Source organism: Canis aureus, chromosome 10 (assembly GCF_053574225.1).
Source record: "Canis aureus isolate CA01 chromosome 10, VMU_Caureus_v.1.0, whole genome shotgun sequence".
NCBI classification, from domain to species: Eukaryota; Metazoa; Chordata; class Mammalia; order Carnivora; family Canidae; genus Canis; species Canis aureus.
The window spans coordinates 14,858,034-14,880,954 of record NC_135620.1 but is presented as its reverse complement, the minus strand read 5'-3'; the positions used below and the strand labels follow the sequence as shown (position 1 = coordinate 14,880,954).

Sequence of the window (22,921 nt, the reverse complement as noted above, 5' to 3'; positions counted from 1 at the left end):
TTATAAGGGAAAGGAGGGGAACTGAGTGGGGAATATTAGAAGGGTGACAAAATATGAGAAACTCCTAACTCTGGGAAACAAAGATTGCAGAAGGGGAGGTGGGTGGGGAGATGGGTTAGCTAGGTGATGGTCACTGAGGAGGGCACTTAATGGGATGAGCACTGGGTATTCTCCTAGATGGTAGCAAATCGAATTTAAATACAATATCTTTTTTAAAGCAGCTAATGGTAGTTATGCGGTGCAGGATTATCATACATTTAGAACACTTAGAGATTGTGTTATTGGTTCAATGAATTGATAGTGACCTTAGACTAGGATTACAATGATTTGACCTAGAGTCTGGCCCTGGCTATCTGCAGTTTGACATTTTTATCAATAAAGGTATAGAATTGATGGCTCTGAATTTATCAATGCCATTAAGTGAGGCAAGATAGCTAAATGTGCAATGTGACAGGATTAGCATACAAATATTTCTAAACAGATAGGAATGATGGCTTCCATCCAAGAAAAAGTTCAATAAATACTAGGCCTTACTCTTGTCTCAAAGAGCAGAAGCTGACTCTCTGCATGAGAAGCCAAGGTGTGCTCATTTTTAAACTCTAATGTATTATAAGTTAACGGTAAAAGGTACCTTGAATTAAGAGCCATATAAGTATTTTCACTAATCCTCAGAGCCATGCTGCAAATAAAGAATTATCTGCAATGTGAGGGGAGGACACTGATGCTAAGAAGTCAAATACTTGCCACTGTTCTTACAAGTGAATAAGTGAAAATCAAATCAAATTTGTCTGATCTCAAAATAAATGTTCTTTTCAGATTCAACATCTAACTTCATATGGGAGCCAGATATCTCATTGACCTTATTTCCAATTTCCACACACACTGTGCTGTATTTTCTTTACCATTATCATAGTTCTTGATGCTATTTCAAAAAGGCCCTTTCTTTTATAAAGGTAGGATAGGTTATCTTTTGGTAGGTAGTGGCATTCAATCAGGTACCAAAATAATGTAAGTCAAATATCGAAATCTGTCCAATGTAGACTAGAAACTGAGGTGGGCCAACTATGGTCTGCAAATCAAACCCAGCCCACCTCCTGCTTTTATTTGATCCAAGAGCTAATGATGGTATTTACCTTAATAAACGGCTGAAAAATGTCAAAAGAGTATTTCATGACACGTAAGAATTATATGAAATTCATATTCAGTGTCCATCAATAAAGTTTTATTGTAACACAGCCACGCTCATTCATTTACACAGTGTCTATTGGCTGCTCCCATGCTACAAAGGCAGAGGTGAATAATTGTGACAGAGACCATCTGTGGCATTCTCATTGCTACGCACTGCCATTCAACACACTCCAAATCTCAATGATGCACTTATAAGTCAACAGCATTTCAAGTGCCACACATTCTGTCACACAGACATTTTACTATTTTATTACTAATGCATATCAATTATGTAAAATAATAGTGAACTTTAAGTGTAGCACTTTTAAGGCACAGTGGAGTGGAATGTGGATTATTTGTTATACAATTATATGGCAAAGCATGTGTTTGTTATGCAATGACACTGTAGCTGTGTGGAAAGAATACAATTTATTAAGACATTACCAGACTGAGCTCTCATCCAATATCCCCAGCTCACAGGAAAGCAACAGTCAGAACAGTTAGAAAACTTACAACAGAGTATCTCATCACAGTAGAATTCTTTCACACACACACAAAATGAGAACAAGGGGCAACCAATCAGTTACTTCCCAAGGGTCTCACTGTTAGCCAAGCAGAGCTATTTACTGACGGTGAGTTAAGGTTAATTGTATTTGATCGCAGCAGCCAGAAATTATGTCTAGAGGAAACAAATTTGTTGAAGACTAACTTTTTAGCAAGGACAGGTGCTTGAAGACTCAAGGACACCAACAGTCAACTAAAAAGCAAGGCAAATGATTTCAAGGAACTCTCCTTAGCTTTTGATGAGCAAATAGACATTAGCAATACTGCCTAGTTTTTTGTTTACTAGAGAAGTCAATGCAGAGCTTGAAGTGACTCAGGAATTAACCTTCAGGAAAAGCATCTGTAGAGCAACTATATTAAAGTATATTTTTAAGGAACGTGAGAAAACACCAATTCAGTGCGAAATGAAGTGGAATCTGCTAAGATGTGTTAGAATAGATGGTGGTAAGAATGTGTGGAGCAGAAAAGGCTACACTGGACAAATTTACAAAGCTTGTCAAAATGTAGTATGTCTAAAGTCAATGTTTATACTTTATGTGACTCCTCAGCAGGTATTTTTTGGAATATACTGAATCGGTCAGGTTATTGAGTAGTCAATGGTGCATTCCATTCACCTTGTGGTCTTAGCCATCATCACTTCCATATCAGAAATAGAAAATGAGGATCCTGGCTTGCCCAACCATACAAGTCTGATGGCAGTGGTAAAGTTTGACTGCAATTTTTTCAGCTCAGGACTGAGGCTGCAAATTTGCTGAATGAGAACCACCTCTGCCTATTATAGATGAACACTGAATTTTGCTTGTGCTGCAGATTTGATCGTGTTTCTTAATAAGTTCAACTTAAAATTATAAGCCAGAACAGCACTTATATGTGAAACTTACACTGCTGCAAAGTCAATATGGTAACAACTAATATTTAAATACAAGTAATGTCAAGCTGCTTTATACAACTTCTGACACAGTCAAGTTCAAATGGAACAAGAGTTCCACTCCCATACAAATTTGCAGTGGATCTGTTTTCCAGAGTCAACTGCACTTCCAGCTGGACTTTTGGCTCAATGCAAGTTCAAAGGATATTTCCATATTCAAAATCCATTTAACTGTACAAGTGAGGAGCATTTAATTAGTCTTCAATTGGAAGTGATTATACCTGCAAAGGAATGATATACCAAAAGGCAAATATCAAGAGTGAATCCAATAGAATTCTTTAAGTACCTTCCAAATGATAAATATGTTCAATTAAAATTATGCAAGTTGAGGACTGATAACAGTATTCGGTAATACCTATCTGCGGGAGGGCATTTCCACAGATGAAATATGTAGAGTCACATTACAAATCAGTATAATGGATGAACACTTGCCATTATTTCAAACCCTGATTAAGTGAAATATTATCCCCTCAAAATAATTCATTTCTTATCATTAGTAGACTTGTATCTCAAAAAAAAATTGTACTAAGTGTTAATGTATATTTTGGATTTCATTAATAAAAAATTAGTGATTTGTTTTCTTTCTAGTTACCCAAGTATTTTAGAGCCTCAATTTTGTCTCTTGGCGCACAAAGTTTGCCAACCCTCAGGCTAGACTAGCGCAGGAGTGTCTTTATATTTAAATACAATTCCAATACTGTGAACATTCCTGTGAACAAATGCTCTTTCTAGCGAACGCATTTTTATATCCCAGCAATACTACCTGGTAATACATAGTCCTTTCCTTGGTTATGATCCCTGTATTCTTTTTAGGTAAATGTCCTAAGAAAATAACATGTGGGTCTCTATAAGACTTAGGCAGAGAGGAAACTAGTCATCCTGAATGTCAGCAAAACTTTGTAATTCCACTTACTTGTACTCTTGCAGAAAAATCAGCTTTTTGCTCTACTGATCCAGCTCTATCACAAACACTTTAAATGCTAGACAAAAACAAAAGCACACCAAATAAGGTATTTAGGACTTCCATTTTTACCTGAGTCAAATGTACTCACACTTACTATATAGCATTTCTAGTAACATATTCAGATTTATAAAAGTCCAATAATAATATTTTTGAACTTAAAATAATTAGGTTTGCCTTTTGGCTCTTTTGTTTTTCTCATCAAGATGGTGGCTGCTTATGGATTTTGCCTCTGCAGGATCCGTTCACTCTGTTTTCTGATAATAAAGCCTGTACTTCCTCTTGGTTAATGCCCTTTGTACCTCCTTTCTCAGTCCAATGTGTCCTCTGAAGGTGGGAAAAGAGCATTTCCTTGGCCACAGTAATCGGCTCAGGGATGGGCTTGTGAACCCATGAAGCAATAAATGTCAATCTTAGGATTTTGTTACGATTGCTGAGAGAAATTGCTCTTTGTTTCGGTTGAGATTATGAAGATGGTAGAAGTCTGAAGCTCCTGGGTGGCCACTTCACTATCACACAGGAGGTGTCCCTGGCAATGAAAACAGCACTGTAGAAAGCAAAACAGACATACAAAGAGAGACAGTGTAGAGTCATCTACACTAGGGTCAACTACATCTGAAGCCAGTCCTACCACTGGACTTTCCAGTTAGATGCGATAACGTGCACCCCTGTTTAAGCCACTTGCAATTCAGAGGGTGCTGGCTGATGCAGCTATGTTGTCATTTGGGCTGAATCTCCATGTTAAATCAGACTTTTCTAGATAGGGCCTTTGGACCATGATGTTTCATCTCCAGAACTTTCTACTGACTGACTGCTGGTGCTCAGTGTGTGCTGCTTTGCCTCATCTTACCTGGAGTATCTTTCAGTAGCACAGCACCATTAATACCATTTTGGAAAACTCCTTTGAAAGCACCTAGCACAAAGATAAGTTGTGAGATACAGTCACAGATATATGCCCTCCATCTGCAATAATAAAGTCATTCACTTAAAATTGGATTAATAACATTTCATTTCTGTGAACACCCCAGCATGACTTCATTTTTTAAAAGGAATAAAATGATTCTGTTTCTTTTCCTTGCTTTAACAGTGGCATGAGTTTTAATTAATTGCTCTATTAAATGCTTCAGGGAAGTGTAAAAGGCTTTTTCTTGAACTTGGATTAAAGAAAGCTCAGATACTTCCTGGTGTGTACTCCTTACCATGGGGCTCCAACAAAGCAAAATCCAAACAGAAACACAAAACATAAAAGCATACTCCTTGGGCTCTGATTCTCACATAAACAAACCTAAGTGAACCAGATTTTTTAAATTCCTGCCTTACATTATTACATTCCTGCCTTACATTATTACAAGTAGCATCACTTTACCCATGATTAGAGGAAGGGGGGAAAGCAAGTTTAAAAAAACTACCTTTATTTTTTATTTCTTTTTCAGTTACATACTTTTAAACAGGGATGTGTTTCATTATTCAGACATTCAGGCAATGTTGACTTCATTAGTGTTGACAGAAAAGAAGCATAAAAATGCAAAACATTGTTGACTTAACCTGAACATACCTGCATTACCTATTATTGACCAGTTTGTGTTGCCAAAAGACTTATTCCTTGGCATTAAAATGGAGCACTTAAAAATATTGCTAAAAAGCAAATGTCTACACACTGGTCTTTGCAGCAAATAAGGGTATTTATACTTTTAAAATATTTTAAGTCCATAATTGGATTAATATACACACCTTCTTATGTATAAGGAGTTCAGATCATATAAACACTGTACAGTCCAAAAACCCTACTGAGAATAAAACTAAATAGGCTTATGATAAGAAATACAGATATCGCATGTATTTACAAATATCATAGACACACAAATTTGGTCAAATACTGTAAAGAAAGAAGTGGTTTCACATTATAATGGCCAAAACATCCATCTACCTTGCTCAAGGCAAACAAAAATAAAAACTCAGTATGTAACTCCTGTCGTTTAAGATCATGACAGTATACAAACAGAATGGGAAACTGTTGACCAAATTATACAACAAATGTCTTCTAGGCTGAGTGTGGGCCTTTAAAATCTAGAACTTGAAAAGATCATTCAGACGATTCAGAGCGACAATGATAAACAATGTCCTGATCTGCAGTATTCATATGGGCGCCTAATTTATCAAAAACAACACACTGAACTTTTGGCTAATAAGAAAAATAAATTACAAAGTACAATTAAATCCCTGTAAATGCAAAAATGAAGTCAAAAATGTAATTTATTTACTTTAAGTACACATTTTAAATGTTACCTTGAGACAATAAAAATAAATAAGCATGCCTGAAGGCATGTACTGAAAGACAAAGAAAGGGCTGTGTGGAAAGAGTAAGTAACCTTATAAATGAAAGGTGAATATGAGATTTGAAAAACATCATTCTCTTCCTAGCCAGTCTTTTTGTTGTAACTCCTCTTGAAAATTCTGACTAGTAGTAGAATGTGACCAAAGTACACCTGTGTCTTTATGGCTTAAAACAAAGCATACTGAAAAAATGGAATGGGTTTCCTTTTTTACAGAACTGTTACTTTGTTCATATGCAGGCACTTCAAAAGACTATGGAGGCAAAGCACCTGACCCATCCTTTCCAAAATAGTTTTCGATCATCAAAATTATACTAAAAAGTAGGAAATTCCAGAGAACCATCAAAGTTGAATACAAGAGACTAATGTGCACGGGGGCAGGGGGGTGGAGGGGGTGGGAAGTGGGCATTACAGTAACCCAGTTTTTATTACTGGGGGGTGGGGGTGGGGGTCCTTTATTTTATCAAAAAGCAAATAATTAATAAACAGACACCACTGCATGGCACATCCAAAATTTTCCGCTTAAGGGAGAATGTAATCATTCAGCAGTAGGTTTCAGTGGGATCTCCTCAGACTTCAACCTTATACATTGCAATGAGATTCACATTTATTTCTTCTCCTTAGTGTATTAAAAAAAAAAAAAACTCCAACATATTTTATTTCTCAAAGTATTCATTTCTTGCTGTCTAACATACATTATTATCTGGAAGCATAAAGTTACATTATACAAATATTTTGTGGGTATTTTTTTGTTTTTTTGTTTTTTTTTTTTTAAAAGCGCTTTTGCCACTTCAGCAACACTGTACTTCACGTGGTGGTGCAACAAAAGCAGAGCTCCTATTTACCACACTAACTTGTGATTCATTTTACCACCGCCATCTGCCAAACCCATAGAGCTTTTTCCTCAGTACCTCTGGGCAGTGACTGTACCACGATTTCACAGAGAGAATGTTAATATGACTCATGAATAGCAGTACCATCAGTAATGCTGAAGTCAATGCAGATGTCACACAAAAAATCAACTTCTCATAAAATAACTTCTTTTACATGTTTGGGCAACTGCGTCTTCTCTGTTGCATTATCCACTGGGGAGAAAAATCCTGCTTGATTCTGCTCTTATAGAGTTATAAAAAAAAAAAAAACAGATTAGGCATATCTAACTGTTTGACACTGAAGATACTGTACTGCTTTCTACAACAGGAGGAGAGCTTCTGAAAAATGTCCTTAGGACTGCATCCATCAGTACCACCTCCTTGGTCCATTCCATTCATTGATGGGCAAAGCACTCATGTTTTGACAAAACTTTAAAGCTTCCATAAAAGTTAAATTAGAAAAAAATATGAATGTAAGACAACCACAAAATGAAGTATGAAAGTATGACATTTTGTTTCTAAGAGTGAGTCCTTGAAAATATATGTGGTCACTACAGAGATGATTTTAATCACAAGACAGCAGATGAACACGTAAGTAACTCCCCATGATCTGTCTGTGTCCAGAGTCATTTGTGACGCTGTATGGTTTTCCTTTTCCTTCGTTTGAAAAAACAGCAGCACCTGCAGATGGAGGGAAACACTTCTTGTATTATAAAGGTACTAAAGGGTCACAAAGTAAAGGCTGAGTTTAGCATATTAATGTAAATGGTCATAAAAAGCAATAAGCTAATGCAAGATACACAGTGAACATGCCCATGAAGCATATATATTAGTGAACCTATGGCAGAGTTATTACTGTTTCATCAACGTGCCTTTTAGGAATAGAGCCAGACTATGCAATGTTACAAGGAGCCACTAAATTGAAAAGGCTTTGCACCAAGACTGAGAAGCTATGGAATTCTGAATGCTCACTGACCCTCCATATTTTATTTTGAATACTCATTAACCTCTGGCAATGAGTGGCATGCTTTTATAAAAGTCATCTTATGCATTCTCTCCCTTTATTCCTCATATCTGTATATGATTGTGAAAGCCACTGTTAGAAAAGTAATAATGATCCTAATACTCAGGATTTTATTTTCACCAAGAATCAGATTCCAAAAATCTCTTTTTAGAAAAAGCCCAGATATACTCTTCAACAAACATTTTCTGCCACATTTACAAACTGGAAGAGAGAAAATACATTAACCAGCATAGTACTCTTTAATTCTCTAAGGGTTAACATGTCAAACTTACCCTAAGTTAATTAAGTAAAAACCATGCTTAACATTTAAAATAGCATAATCAAGGTGATTCAGTTTTGTAGTCTATGAGGGAAGAGCATATTAGGTTTCATTTCCAAGTAAAAAAAATCTAGAGATGATCCCTCAGAGACCTGGTTTTTTCCATAGTGAGTTTTCCTAGTCATGAGGAGACGTAGCACAGGTAACACGTAAAAAGCAATGCTAAGGCTGATACAAACTCATAGTTAGAAGAGAATCATTGAGTAAAAACTAACAGAGAAATACACGCATGCACATAAATATTCTAAAAGTCTGACATTCCCTCAAATAAAGATCTGGCTCTTTTCCCCTTCCACACTTAAAGGAAAATCCATCTATTAGAATATCAAGAACACAGGTGACACACAGAGGTTCTCCCCCCCACCCCACTGAAGTCTAGGGTGTGTGCATATGTAAATATGTAAATCCTGTTTTGTAATTAAATTTAAATTGAGTCACGCAGTGGTTCAATCAACAAAATACTGCCAATTCAAAGCTCATATAGAATGAGACCTTATAAAGATGTTCCTCTAATTCTTACCAGCCCACCTGCATAAAAGGATAGTAAATGAATAAATTTCAAGCTAAGCAAAATGAAGACCACCTAGCTTGAAGCGTGCTATCCAGCAAAAGATTGTGGAAGATGAAGTAATTGCTAGATATCTTGTATATCTTTCTGTGAAAGAAATGTAAACAGAAACCCATACTGTTCAGCTAAATTATACAATCTCTCCACCCACATTATTGTTAGTCAAAAATAATTTCAGACCATTTACTGTGATTTATGCCCTATGAAATCACTATGGGGCATTTGGCATAAAACCAAAATACATGATTGGATTTTTTTTAACTTCATTCAAATAGCACACGATTAGACCATGGAGTATGAATAATTTAAACCTGTATATGTTAGCTGGTACAGACTCAACTGGAAATAATGTGCAGTTATGAATCTTTATGAATTTTACTCTTACTGAGGTGACCACCAGAGAAACCAGAAAGAAATTACCCAATCAAAGGCCTCGAAAAGAGCTACCTCTGTAAAAGAAGACTCTAGGTACAAGAGATTTTTCCTGGATTTATAAGATAAGTGAACTTTATTTGTAACTGTCAGCTACCTAAATACTTTCTCTGTTATATAAATTTTCTAAGATAACACAATGAAACAAGATTATTTAACTCAGATTCTAAGAGATGATAACCATTATTTAAAAAAACTTTCAGTAAAAGACTTAGAAAAGTCATAAAATGTTCATATTGTAAAAAAAATTTTAATTGGTATTTAGAAGAAACAGATAAAATATTTAGAATATTAAAGAATATGATCACACAAATACATTTCAATGGAAATGTATTATTCAATAGCATTCTATTAATAATGTTCACTGTTCCCAAATACTGTCATTTATTTGTCTTTTCAAACTACAAGTTTTAAAAATTGTTCTGATGAAAAGTATTTTAGTGTTTATTAAAAAAGATTTCCATAAAAGCGTTTTGGAACAGAGAATTTAATGTAATTCATGTTTTTGATCAACAAGTTCCAGATTTTCCACACTTGTATTAGCAATTCACCTTGTCTGACTCATTTTTCTAGTACCATCAATTTGCCTTCCAACTTAAGACAGCCAAGTCCTTCCTATTTCTAAGGTCCTCTTCCCTTTAATTATGTATTATTTAACACAGAAAACCAGCCCAAGCATTTACTTGAGACTAAATAAAATTTTCAAATAAATCATAACCATACAGACCTTTTAAACTGAAACTCAATCTAAAAAAAGATCTATTTGTTAGAAATAAATTCCTCCAAATAGAGTAAGTACATACACCCTTGAAACGGATTTGCCCTGGAAGACAACATGCTATTAAACTGACTACCACCAGGGGGCAGCATTACTTTATTCACTAGGAATGTATCTAAATAAAGAGGAGATGCTCTCAAAATAGAAGATAGTTATAAAAGAAGAGAATGATATTTAACTTGTGGCTAGTTTCTTAAAACATACCAAAACAAATGATTTACAGTCTTTGTGATTAAGAAATTAGGTCTCATATCAGTTGCCTTCTATCTAAAACTGTTGCTCCCACACGGCCACTCTGACATGGCCATTTTACTCCTCTCCGTCCTCAGCACTAATCTGAATTTATGTTATTTACTTACTGATTATCTGCCTCCACATAGAATGCACGCCCACAGATACATCCCACAATTGGTACTCATGTAATATGTACTGAATAAGTGAATGACTTGCCCTATAAATGCCAGTCATGGACTAAGAACCTAGTGAAAATTCTATGGCATGTTCTAAAACTAGTCCTTACCCCTGGCCCACAAGCCCTAGTGAAATCTCACAAACTGCAGATTTTAGCGCCTGTGGAAGCTTTCCTGGAGAAAAGTTGTTTGCACCGGATTCTTAGGAGTCTAAACCCAAGAAGCCTGCTCTGCCTACACACCTAGCCAGGCCTCCCCTCCGGCTGCTCCATTTCCAAGGGGTCCTCATCCCAGAAGCTATGAGGTGAGCACTGGAGATACTGAGCGTCCACTGTGCCATCAACTTACATGAATGCAGATAAATGTGTAAAAAGAAACAATGCAATTTTAACACTAAGGGCAAGTCAAAGGGGAAAAAAGTTATTAATAACAGTAATTGCAAATGATAGCCAATAGTGCAGAAATTAGCACTGCCGTAGTTCCCGCAGGTGAGGTGAGCAAGTTACTTTGATCACTACATTTCACTAACTGGTCTTAGAAAATTATCCACATCTTTAAAATGTTTAAGCACATTTTTCTCCATGCTGCTCAGTGGCAACATTTTCTCCTACATTAGTCCTCACCTCATTTGAAGCCTCTTCAGATCTAGACTACTGACAGCCCTGGGGAAACAGATTAAGCTTACAGGACATTTAAATCATGTTCTTGTCAATGCTCCTCCTCCTCTTGGCTCTTTTGTGATTATGCCTCCATGGCTCCAGTACGCCGATATGCTCTCACAAGGCAGATGCACACTCCTGACGTAATTCCGCAGCTAGCCTAAAAGCCCTGGAGCCACAGCTCTATTCTTATTTAAATTCTTTGGAAATAAATGCTAAATCATGTTTCTGATGAACTTGAGGAGTGGCACCATAAATACTGTTTAGGCAGTCAACAGGAAATCATAATGGATCAAAGTCCTCAACTACATAGAAAACATACAGGAGAATGGATGAGGCTTTGCTGGTGATACTGCACCATTTCTCCTTCATTTGTCGCCTTTTCCTGCCTTGAGGATCGGACTGTCTTCCTGGATGCATGGCACAGACTTCCTTCTCACACAGCTACCTGAAACTGCCACATGAATCTCTTCTGCATCTGAAGCTCCTGTCTATCCTTTCTGCAATGACTCACTGGCTCCACCATCAGGTGACAGACTGTTGGGTACCTGCCTGGCCCTATGTAGGACCCCAGAGCCTGGCCTCTCCTTATCTGCAGAGTATACAGAAAACAGCTTTTTAGATACCTATATTTAATTATCTAACAAAGGATTTTGCATCCTTCAAATCTATACAAGAAATGTAACTTAAGATGTCTGAATCCCTTGGTGTAAAACATGAAGAGCTGATCAGGTAAGCAAAAAAAGTTTAGATAGAAGCCCAAGGCCATCGACATAACTAACTACTCTAACTGGGAACCTGCAGATCCATCCTTATCTTTAATTTCTTCCTCTCCATCCACATGCAATTAGTCTCTCAAGTCCAAATGACTTTCAAAGTTGTCCCATCCTCTCATGCTGGCTTACTTCCGAACTTCTTGTCTCTGCCACTGCTAAGAGCCTCTTAACAGACGTCCAGGCTAAGTGTCCTCCTTCCTCTCTGCAATGTGCCATCCAAACCGGCCCTCACCCAGAGATGGCCTTGCCTTCTGCCTTTTACATTTCACCAATGGTTCTCCTTGGTCTAAGGCATTAGGTCCACACAGTTCTTACAGTTTGGTTCCAATCTATTTCCACTCTTCCCTTAGTCTCATCTTACATCAAGCTGCCTCTCGACGGAGAGAGGGAAAAGGATGGATTGATTTAATGTAATCTAAGGAACCCCAGGAATAGACATAAGCCTCAAAAGTGCTGCCAAACTAATTTTTGTAAGGCTCAATCTGATTATACCATTTCTTGGCTTAAAATCCACAGCATGCTTTCTGTGTTGAGAACGGATCATGCGCCCCCCCCCCCCCAACCTGGCTAGTAAGGCGCTTTGAGATTAACCACTCAGATAATCTCAGCTCCTGCTGGGATGCATTTGTGCTTACTATACATGAATGGGTTACTCCTCCGACTTGCCCCATTCTTTCCTTGCTCCACATGCTGCTCAGCCACTTCTCTCTGACTCCTGCACTCAACCCTTTGCCAAACCTACTCATCTTCCAGAAAAAAAGCAAATGGGCCCTTACCCGTGAAGATGCCTCTGGTCTTCCAGCTGGAAGAGCACATGCCAGTCTCTTAAATCTGGTAACACTGTATCCTAGAAGCTAATCCTGTAATACCTAGTATTAGACCAGTAATTCTCAGTCATGGTTGCTCCTTAGAATCAGCTTACAAGCTTTTTAAAAATACTGTCAACCAGGGGCATCTGGGTGACTCACTCAGTTAAGCATCTGCCTTCAGCTCAGGTCATGATCCCAGGGCCTGGGATCGAGTCCCACATTAGGCTCCCTGCTCAGCTGGGAGTCTGCTTCTTCTCTCCCTCTGCCCTTACTCCACACTTGTGCTCTGTCTCTCTAATAAATAAAGTCTTTACAAAAAAATACTGTCAACCAGATCCTCATCACAGAAGAATTAATTCAAAAACTCTGACAGTGTAACCTAAGCGTTCACATTGTTCTGAAACTCCCCAGATGTTTGTGATTCGAAGTAAGGACTGAGGACAACTAGGTGAAAATTACTGGTGTATTTCCTACCTTTTCTAAGGGAACATAAGGGCCTTGACTTATCTTTGTAATCACCATGTTAGCAAACACACAGTAAATGTTGGAAAAGGGATAGAAATAATAAGAGAAATAATGGTGAAAAAAGATAATTACATACTCCTTAAAAACTCAGTAACTAAACCAAAGGAAGCTTTGGTTTTCCAAAATTCCTGGAAGGAATGATGAGGGTGCTATCACTTTATCACCTGTCTTGAAAAAAAAATTCTCAGCCACAGTGAAGAAGGCAACATCTCATTACTAATAATAAGCCATTATATGCAGGGCAACAGAATATTTTCCATCATCACTTGGAAATCATATATGGAACCCTATAATGTACTGTTCTAGGAACCCTGAGCCTCTAAAATGCCCAACTTACATTATAATTAATGGGGTGGGGTGAAAGGGGCCTCCGCCAATCACAGTTAAGAAGAGAGGGAGGTGGAAATTTGAAAAGGAATTCTCGGCAGGTTCCTACCAACCTATAAAATGGTGGGAAAACAGAAGCATAAGATGCAATTTAGGAAAAAAACACATTCACAGTCCCTCACCACAGACTAAGAAGGTATGAGGAATGCAAAAACAAACTCACAAGAATGTGAGAGTCACTTGATTAAAGAGAAATCAAATATGACAGGTTACAAGTTTTTAACCAGTGAGGAGGCAGGGAAGTTCAGAGGATTTCTGTAATCCATCTGGACTCAAGCTTTATTGAAATTATGGGTTGCTCTCCATTTTTAAAAAAATAACAGCTCTATTAAAATATAATTCCAATTATTATCAAATTAACACTTTTAAAGTATACAATTCAGGAGTTTTTAATATATTCAAAGAGTTCTGCATCTATCACCACTATCAAACTTGAAACCATTTCCATTGCCTCCAAAAGAAATGACATAATCTAACCTACTAGCAACCCCTCCCACCCTCCCTTCCCTGCCCTAGGCAATCACTGCATTTTTCTTTCTATATTGGCCTATTCTGGACATTGCACATAATCAAAATCATAGAACATGTGGCCTTTTGTGCCTGGCTTCCTTCACTTAGCATCATCATATTTTCTATTTCATTATTTTACACTGTCAACTAATACTCCACTGTACAGATACACCACATTATTTAGTCCTAATTATTTAGAAATAATTCACTGAGGCATAGTGCTTTGGGCACTGTGGATCTGAAGATAAGAGAGGCCTGGCTTTCAAGAAATTCAAGAAGTTTCACAAGAGAGAGCTAACAAGAACAACATACCAGCAGCAGACATAAGGAACCCAGGGAATACAGTGTTCAGAAGGGAAAACGAAGCAGGGAAAGATGGGCAGGAGTCAAACTATGAGAGGTATAAAGGGCCTTGGGCCCTGCCAAGGAACGTGGACTCAAGGCTACAGGCCATGGACAAACCTTTCCTTTGAGGCCTTTCCCACCACACTTGCTTTTTTCTCATCTTCCAACACGTACGGATAGAAACCCAAACCCACAACATATATACACCCACACTCATCCCAACTAAAAAAATGACTACACCATTCTATGAAGCTACCTCCACAAGGCATTTCCTGACCACCCTGTCCGTAAGTAACCTTGTTCCCATAAGCTCTCATAGGTTATTGTATACCTTTTCACGGTAGTTATCAGATACAAATTATTAATGTGTGCTAAAACACCACAATCTGCCTTGCTAGGGTGTCATCTACTTAAGGGCAAGGACAGGTTCAGATTATTTGTAAGATCCAAATGTACAACTGATGACTGAATAAATGGGAAAAGGGAATCCATCTGGCTAAAAAGCAGGTGTCTCAGATAAGTGGAGAGTGAACAGCCAGTCTCAGTGAAGAGTGTGGGCATACAAGTAAAAACAGGAGACATGGCTGAGGAGAACAACAATGGGAGAGGTCACTGGCAGCTGGAAGCGGAAATATAAAGAGGGTAGGGATAGCCACTGAATACTGCCATGGGCAAGACAAAAAAGCAGTGCATTATCACAGTTAATATCCTCAACAATCTATGAAGCAGATAATATGTGCCTCATTTTATAGAGAAAGAAACAAGCATGAGATGAGCAGGTAATTCTAAGTGGCAGGAGCAGGATTCTACGACCCATGTTCAACTGTACAGGATATGCGTCTTCCAATCTGCCACACCACTTCTGTAACTCCACTTGGGAGTATATCAGCAAACATCAACTGCTGTTTTCGTTCTTGATGTAAAAATGCACAAGTACGTAGCTGATTAATTATATCTTCAAATCCACTAAGTCACACTGGCAATAAATTCCATAGTCAAAAGTGATAAAAATAGAAACTTGATTACTGATCTTTAAAAAGAAATATCCACAACTAAAATCTCCTTATCTTGCAACCAGCAAATAAGAATTATTTGGGAATTTATGTAAAGTTCCTTTTGGATAGGGGTAGAATGTTCCAAAATTTATTAATCTAAGCAACTTTCTTTATTCACTCCCAGGCTCACTCAAGATTTGTCCTGAAACTGAGAGGAACATATTAAATGTGGCATTAAAGTACAGGCAAATATAGGAGAAGAGTTTAAATTCAACATAACTTGACTTAATAGGAATTTTTTTTCATAATATCTGCAATTAGCAAGAACTATTTAGATGAGGACTTCCATAACACTGTCTCGCTATAGTTAATCATAAATTTATTAGTGTATCCCATGTGTATTCAATGGCAATACAATTAGTAAATGAAACACTCTTAGTGATACTATTGGGGTGGAAGTGAAGGATATGCTATGTGTACTTAATAATTACCAACAGGAAAAAAGAGAACTTGAAACTCAAAATCTTCCCTTTCCATTTAAAATAGCAAATAAAGCCTCTGTGTTACAAAACAAATGCACAAGCACAAGCAGAGTGGATGTTATTGACTACTCAATTAAAAGTGCCCCCAAATCGATGTCACTTGAAGCAAAAAAAAAAAAAAAAAAAAAAAAGTTGCAGCAGGCAAAAGAGCTCCTCAAACAATTATTTCTTGCTTTTTAGACCTAATGTAAATGACACCAAATATTTTTGAACAACTTTGACCAATTGTAATTTTTATGTTAAAAGATATGTTTTTTTTAAAATGCAAAATGATGCTAATCTTTGAAATTACAGTCCAGGGAGCTATTTCTGCCTGCCTACACTTGAAAACTCACCACATGTTCAACACTTTCTGGCAGCTATACACACACACACACACAAAAAAAAAAAAACAAAAACAAGGAAAAAGAGAGAGAGGGAGAAAGGTCATCAGAAATAGCCCACATTGAAATTTTCACATTGTTTTTCATGCTTAATTTTTTTCCAAGCAGCATTATTATTTACATTCACAGGAAAACTACTTTAAAACTAATATGAACACATGCAGCATACTATAAAATTAGTATTTATTCTTATGCTTACAGCATAAGAGCATCTACCCTATAAAAATAATTTCCATGCATCAATACTCCTAAAAATAAAAAGCCAAAAATATGCTATTAATTCTAAGTAAGAAATTGACCATAGTTTTTAAATATTTTATAAAATATTTACTGGAATAGCATTATTTTAAACTCAGTGATTAAAATAAATAAAAATATCACTTGTTTTGCATGCACCTATTCCCTGAAAAAAATTTCCTGGAAAAATTGTACTGACTATAAATTTCTAACATGCACAGTTGAAGCACAGAAAAGTACTAAAAGAAGTAAAGCAAATACATACTTGGTTTCATCCATCACTTCTACTTCCGTAGGGGCTGTAATGGGTGCATTGGAACGTCCTGCAGTGGGGTCATCTGTGTTTAACTCTCCATTTGTAGAGCTTACAACCTGTCGAAAAGAAGAAGGAAAAAAATATATATATATATGTATACACATACACACAAACACACACAGTAACAAGTTATATGATAATAAAAACTAAGGCTAAGGTATTTCAATTAGAAAGTTAATATGAAGAACATAAAACAATTAGTATGCAGTTGAGCTGTTCATAACTGAATATAGTAATAAGTCTAATATTTTATTAAAATTGAAGGCCATCCAATATTTGCTTTTTGACATACTTCCTTTCCATCTTGAAATTTGTCTTGTCTCTTTCCCTCTGAGTTGTAAGACTAACTCCTACCCTTGGGTCTGAATCAGCAACCCCAGATGTGCCCATGTCCACTGGCATCTTGCTAATCACAAATTATTTCCTTCGTAAACTTCAGTATTGCTCCTTCTAATAGATCTTTCATTTCAGTGTGTAACGACACTTGGGTGTCTCTTGCATACTGCCAATTCATCTACCCAGGTGTTCACCCCCCCCAGATCCAGGAGTCACTGAGAGTCCTCTCTTTTGACTGAAATCTCGCATCAGGGAGGCCTGTTAAATTCTCCCCCAAAACACATCCCCAATCTAATTAGTTCTCCCCACCTCTATTACTATCAGGACTTTAGTTCAAGCCACCATGATCTCTTGTGTGAAGAAGAGCAACAAGCTATTAACTGGTCTCCTGCTTTTACCTACCCCCACCCTCCATTAATGTACTGTCTATACAACAATCAGAGTGCTCATTTGAAGACAGAAATTAGATCATGTACAATTAACCTGCTTAAATCTCTTCAAGTACCAACTTCCTATTTCACTTAAAATAAAGATTCGTATTCTTTACCTTAATTAACAAAGCCCCACAAGATCTGAATCCTGCCTACCTCTCTGATCTCATACTACTTTCCCCCTTATTCACTAGCCTCCATCCAGTATGTCAAACTTATTCCCACCTTAAGGCTTTGGCATTATCTATTTTTGATGCCTTCCTGCTTATTGGTCATATTCTCATCTTTCAGATTCTTAGAGAACATCCCTAAAGCAGCCCTTTTCTATCATACAATCTAAGACTTCCATACAGACACACTATCTCATGTTATACTCTACTATTAACTCTGTATAGCGTTTATCCAGATAGATATTTTTCGGATTATGTTTCTTAACACCCATTCCCACTGCCTCCTGCTCCATGACAGCAAAAACTTTGTCCCGTTGCTTACTATATCTCCCCACTACACCTAGCACAGAACAATCAATAAATATTTGTTGAAATAAATAAATGCATGCATGAATGAAATCCTAAAACAAAATAAAAATCATAGCAAAATTCCCACATTCTCCCAAATCCTCTTGGTCCTATAGTCACCTTTATAGGACCTATTTCTTGCTTTCCCCTCAACTTCTTCAAAACAATAGTCTTAACTTACTACTTCCATTTTTATAAAATTTTCCACTCATTTATTCCTTAACTCCTTGCAATCTATACTCTACAGCTACATCAGATTTCTAGTAAAAGCACTCTCGCAGGTTACCAATGACTCCTAGAAAAATATATTGGTGGCCTTTGTTCAGTCCTCATTTTCCTATACATTTCTGTATCACTTAGCACTAGCTGATACTCTGGAGTAGATGGGTCCAGAAACAAAGCCTGGCTTTAACATTCACCCACTATGTGACCTGGGAAAGATAGCTCATCATGCTAAACCACAGATATGAAATGGGAAACAACAGTATCCATTTAACAAAATTGATAGGAAGAAATGGAATCAATGCGTAAAGGGCAGTGACAGGCATATTTTAAGAGCTCCATGAATGGTGGCCCTTGTTCCTCAGCCAGTTTGCCGGCATTCGTGGCTTCAGCCACAACCACAAAGTAAAGGACTCACTGAGCGCAACTGCTTGCCCACATGTTCACTTACACCACATGTGGTACCTCAAATTCAGTACTTCCAAAATGAAATTCCTCATACTCCTCTTAAATGTGTCACTCCTCCTATCCAGGGTTCCAATTTTTAGTAAACCCTACCTTCTTCTCAGACCTCCAGGCTCAAAATACCAATCACTTCTGCTGCTTCCCCTATTAGAGCTTGTTATAAGGGGTAAAACATGCTAATATAGCAAAGGCCTGGACAGCAGACTGACATCTGACTACCAGATTTAATTAACAGGGTCCATTTACAGAGGCCCATTTTACTGAAACTTAACTAATTCTCGGGTTTTTACCGAGACCACAATGTGCCAGGCACTCTTCCAGGAACTTGGAAAACACAAGAAAAACACCCTTGCCCTCCTCAACCTGATAGTCCAGGGCATAGCAACAGGACTCTCGCCCTCACAACTCCCAGAGAAGTCACTAGAAGTCAACCAACAAACCTAGATGAATAGAGGATTATGGAGGCTGAGTTTCCTGTATGGTAATATAGACCAAGTACTTAGAAACGAACACTGCATTTGTGCCCAGAGCTGAAAACACACAAAATGCCTTGATCATTGTTAGTGACAACCAACTGAAGGAAAGGAATACCCCTGTGCCTCAGTCTGCCACTCTGCTCTGGGGCACCCACTTCTTTCTGGCATTCTATTGAGCTCCATGTCAATTTTTTCTCTTTATTTCTCCCTCTTTCTGAAAACATTCAACAATCATTATTTGTTCTAATTATCAAACATAATTTGGTTCTTTATTCTTAATTTTTAAGATGTCAGAGCTCCTAGGCTGAACTGGAAAAGAAAGCAGGATTCTTATCTTATACTTTTGTATTCGCCACTATCTGTAATTAGCAGAATGCCTTGCATGAAGAAGATAAACAGTTTACTCAACAATTTCCATTGCTCTTCCCTCAACATCATATTCACAGGTTTCTTTTCCTCCTTTGTGTTCACTGGCCTAAGACAGCTGGAGGGCATGCATCTCAAACTACAGGCAGCTCCTCGAATGTGTCCTCCCTTCCTTTAAACAGTATCATTGAAAACTGATAACTCAGGTAGTCTAAATTTCCAGCAAGAGCAACAGTATGAACATGGTAATTATATAATATGACTTACTTCAGTTCACACAAAGTCATGCCTGACTTTAAAAAGCTTTTAGAGAAATGTTTCAAATCTCATTCCACCTGGTTGACCACAACCAGACAAAAAGGAAATAACATTGTCATTTATATATTTTTTTAATGTAATGTTTTTTTCCTTAACTCTTTGAGTTAAGGCTAATATCCCAGGCTAAGAATAGAATCAATGTGGTAATAGAGTTCTCCTATAAAAGCAGCCTACTTAACACTGGTGACATGAGAGTATATCAGGGCATTAAATTTGTTTTCATTTAAGGAAATTAGTGTCTTTTTGTAAAGGCATTTTACAAAGAAAAAAACAAAGACATAATATTATAAACAGCCTTTATATCCCTATAAACCTAAATCATCCAATATGCACAAATTATTTTTATAAACCAAATTCTGAAGGATTCCATTTAGGTAACATTTCTAGAATTATAACTTGAAGTAGAACATGGGAGTCTCTGTGATATTAGTGTTCATCAGCCGATTTTTGTAATGAAAGTATATCTAAAAGTGACAGCTGCTTTTAGGTTTGACACTTAAAAAAATAAGTCAGTTGTTTTTAGGGTTTTTTCTTCTTGTTGTTCTTAAAGAAGTTTTCTGTGATATTCCTGCTTTAATAAGAAACCTAGTACAGTTCTTATTTTAAGCGGTTACAAAAAAATAAAACAAATAAACATCCAGATGTGGCGTTACTACTAGAGTATCCAACTTTAAGAGAAGAGGGTGTGGAAATAGCCTGCAGGTAAGAATAGGAGACAAATGATGGTTCACTTGATGGCTGCCTGCCATATCTAATTCCAAAAGAAGTCATTCTCATAGACTTTTGAGTACAAGGATAACACACAGTATCTTTGTAGTCAATGATTTTATAAGGCAAATTAATTTACTCTCCAAATACAAGGAATTCATATATAAATCAGTTATATTGCCACCTTCCTAATTTCTACTGAGTTATTGTAAGGATAATACCACGTGTGCAGTAGAGGTTCACCATCTTCATTAACCAGATCTTCTTCTAACCAATAAATATATTAGACATATCAAAATGTTATATACCTTACTGATGCCCTAAGTTTTCTCCAACAGCCATCTATAAGAAAGCACACTAATAAATGAAATATTGTTAAGAGTAATTTCCCAAGAGTTTTCTGGAACTATATGCTAAGGTTCACACATACTACATGAAACCAACTTTCTTATATATTCTAAAACCTAGAGCTAGAGTTTTAACTTAATATTCCAACAGATGACTCAAAACCACATTGACATTCTCACTGATTTTCAGCAAAGATAAGCTAAAATGGATTTTCAATTTAATGTTCACATATAGAAGTACCAAGCTGAGCACTATGAGTATTCCAGTTTTTCAAGATGTTACTGTAAAAGAATAAGAAAATAAACCGGTAATGCTCATTTAGCCAAATGAACACCCAGATGAGGCGTTTCTTAAGCTAACCTGACAGAGCTGAGCTGGAAATTATTTACCTATGGCACACAAACACTCCTTGCACAAACTATCTTGTACATATTACAGCACCCTGGAAACAGGAGGGAAAGACACAACTGTACTCATCACTGAATTCTCCTACTGGTTAGTACCTGTGTATTTTCAAAGATGTAAGAGAGAAAAGTGAAGGCAGTGCCTGGCAGTGTTTTAGAAAAGAGGAGTGCTAACGACAAGCACAACGGAGGACTGGGTGAGGTGTGGCACCTACTACTCCTCTGACTTCTAACCAGGCGTGTTTCCTTACCATTTTGAAATACATCTGTCTCATTCTGTTCTGCTATCCTCACCTGTATTTGTATGTCTCAAGTTACAGGGACTCAAACAGCAGAGGGTCCAGCACAAGAATTAATGTTAGTTCTTCATTCCCATGCACAGCACCCAGCTGCACAAGACAGTGGCAACATTTGTGGGTCTGCCCTTTCCCCCCAGATGCTCAGACTCAAGTGTTCCTTTAACTGCAACCAGAGGCTGGACAACTAGAGAAGATGTCCAAACGATCGGGACCCACACCACCTCACGGGAAGCAGTCTTCCAGAAGTGCCCTTAACATCTATCTTCCTCCCTCTGCTAAAAAACTGCCTCTCCGCGTCCCGGGGCAGGGCTTCTGGGTGGCCAAGAACGCAAGGGAACTGTGCTCCAGCGAAAGGCACAGTCCCCCATGGGATTCGAGATGAGCACTACCAGTTGTCAGCTATGCATTTAAAACCTCATTTTGGAGATCCTGGCTTTCCAGGCAGAGACACATCATAGAAGGATAAGTGACATTAACCTTCCCCTTGGTCCTGACACCAAACTAAATTCTTCCTTCTAATTATCAGGCAAAACCTCCCATTTCTCTTCATCTTGGCTACCCATCACTTTCCCTCAGCTAGACTTCTGAGAGCTGTGTTCCTGCCTCAGACTCGTTCTCCCTTCAGTCTGGTCTCCAGCAAAAGTCATCCTTAGGAAAAACACTAACAGAGTTACCTCACTTGTCTAATTCTCTTTACAGCTACCCAATATCCTCAAATCAAGTCCAAATTTAATAACGAGACCTGTTAAGTCCTTCACAATTTGCCTGCTGCCTACCTCTCAGTCTCATTTCTACATACATAAACACACACACACACACACACACACACACACACACACACACACCAGCTTGGCTGGACTGGAGTCCATTGCTCAGGAGGTCTCTCTCTCTCTCCTCTGCCACCTTATGGGTGCTGTCTTCTTGCCTGAGATAGTCCTCTCTAGACCCCTTTCGCCTACTAACTTCTACTGATTCTTCACTTTAAAAACAGGTAAAAAAACAGAATACAAAAAAAGACACCACTATTTCCAGGAAATCTTAACCCACTAAATCCCGGTTAGGTGCTTCTCTACACATTCTCATAGCATGCTATATTTTCTCCACTGACCACACTGACCGTTTAATTAACCTTCCCCACCAGCTAAAAGTTCCTTGGGGACAGACACCCTATCCTTGTTATTCTTCTTTTA

At 37.6% G+C, this 22,921-nt stretch overlaps 1 protein-coding gene across 17 annotated transcripts in view; it reads right to left on the bottom strand.

The window, feature by feature from the left end:
* Nucleotides 1–5,015: 5,015 nt before the first annotated feature.
* The window catches only part of CSNK1G3 (casein kinase 1 gamma 3), a 107,619-nt gene continuing 89,713 nt past the window's right edge, over nt 5,016–22,921 (bottom strand). For 12 of the 17 annotated variants that reach the window (XM_077911442.1, XM_077911435.1, XM_077911441.1 and 9 more), the window contains 3 exons: nt 16,790–16,896; nt 16,240–16,263; nt 5,016–7,506 (listed from right to left, as the gene is read on the bottom strand). In XM_077911442.1, coding sequence (XP_077767568.1) covers nt 7,452–7,506; nt 16,240–16,263; nt 16,790–16,896 — 186 coding nt within the window. In that variant the 3' untranslated portion in view covers nt 5,016–7,451. The remainder of the gene's footprint in view (nt 7,507–16,239; nt 16,264–16,789; nt 16,897–22,921) is intronic. The other 5 variants (XM_077911444.1, XM_077911446.1, XM_077911445.1 and 2 more) reach the window with 1 other exon arrangement.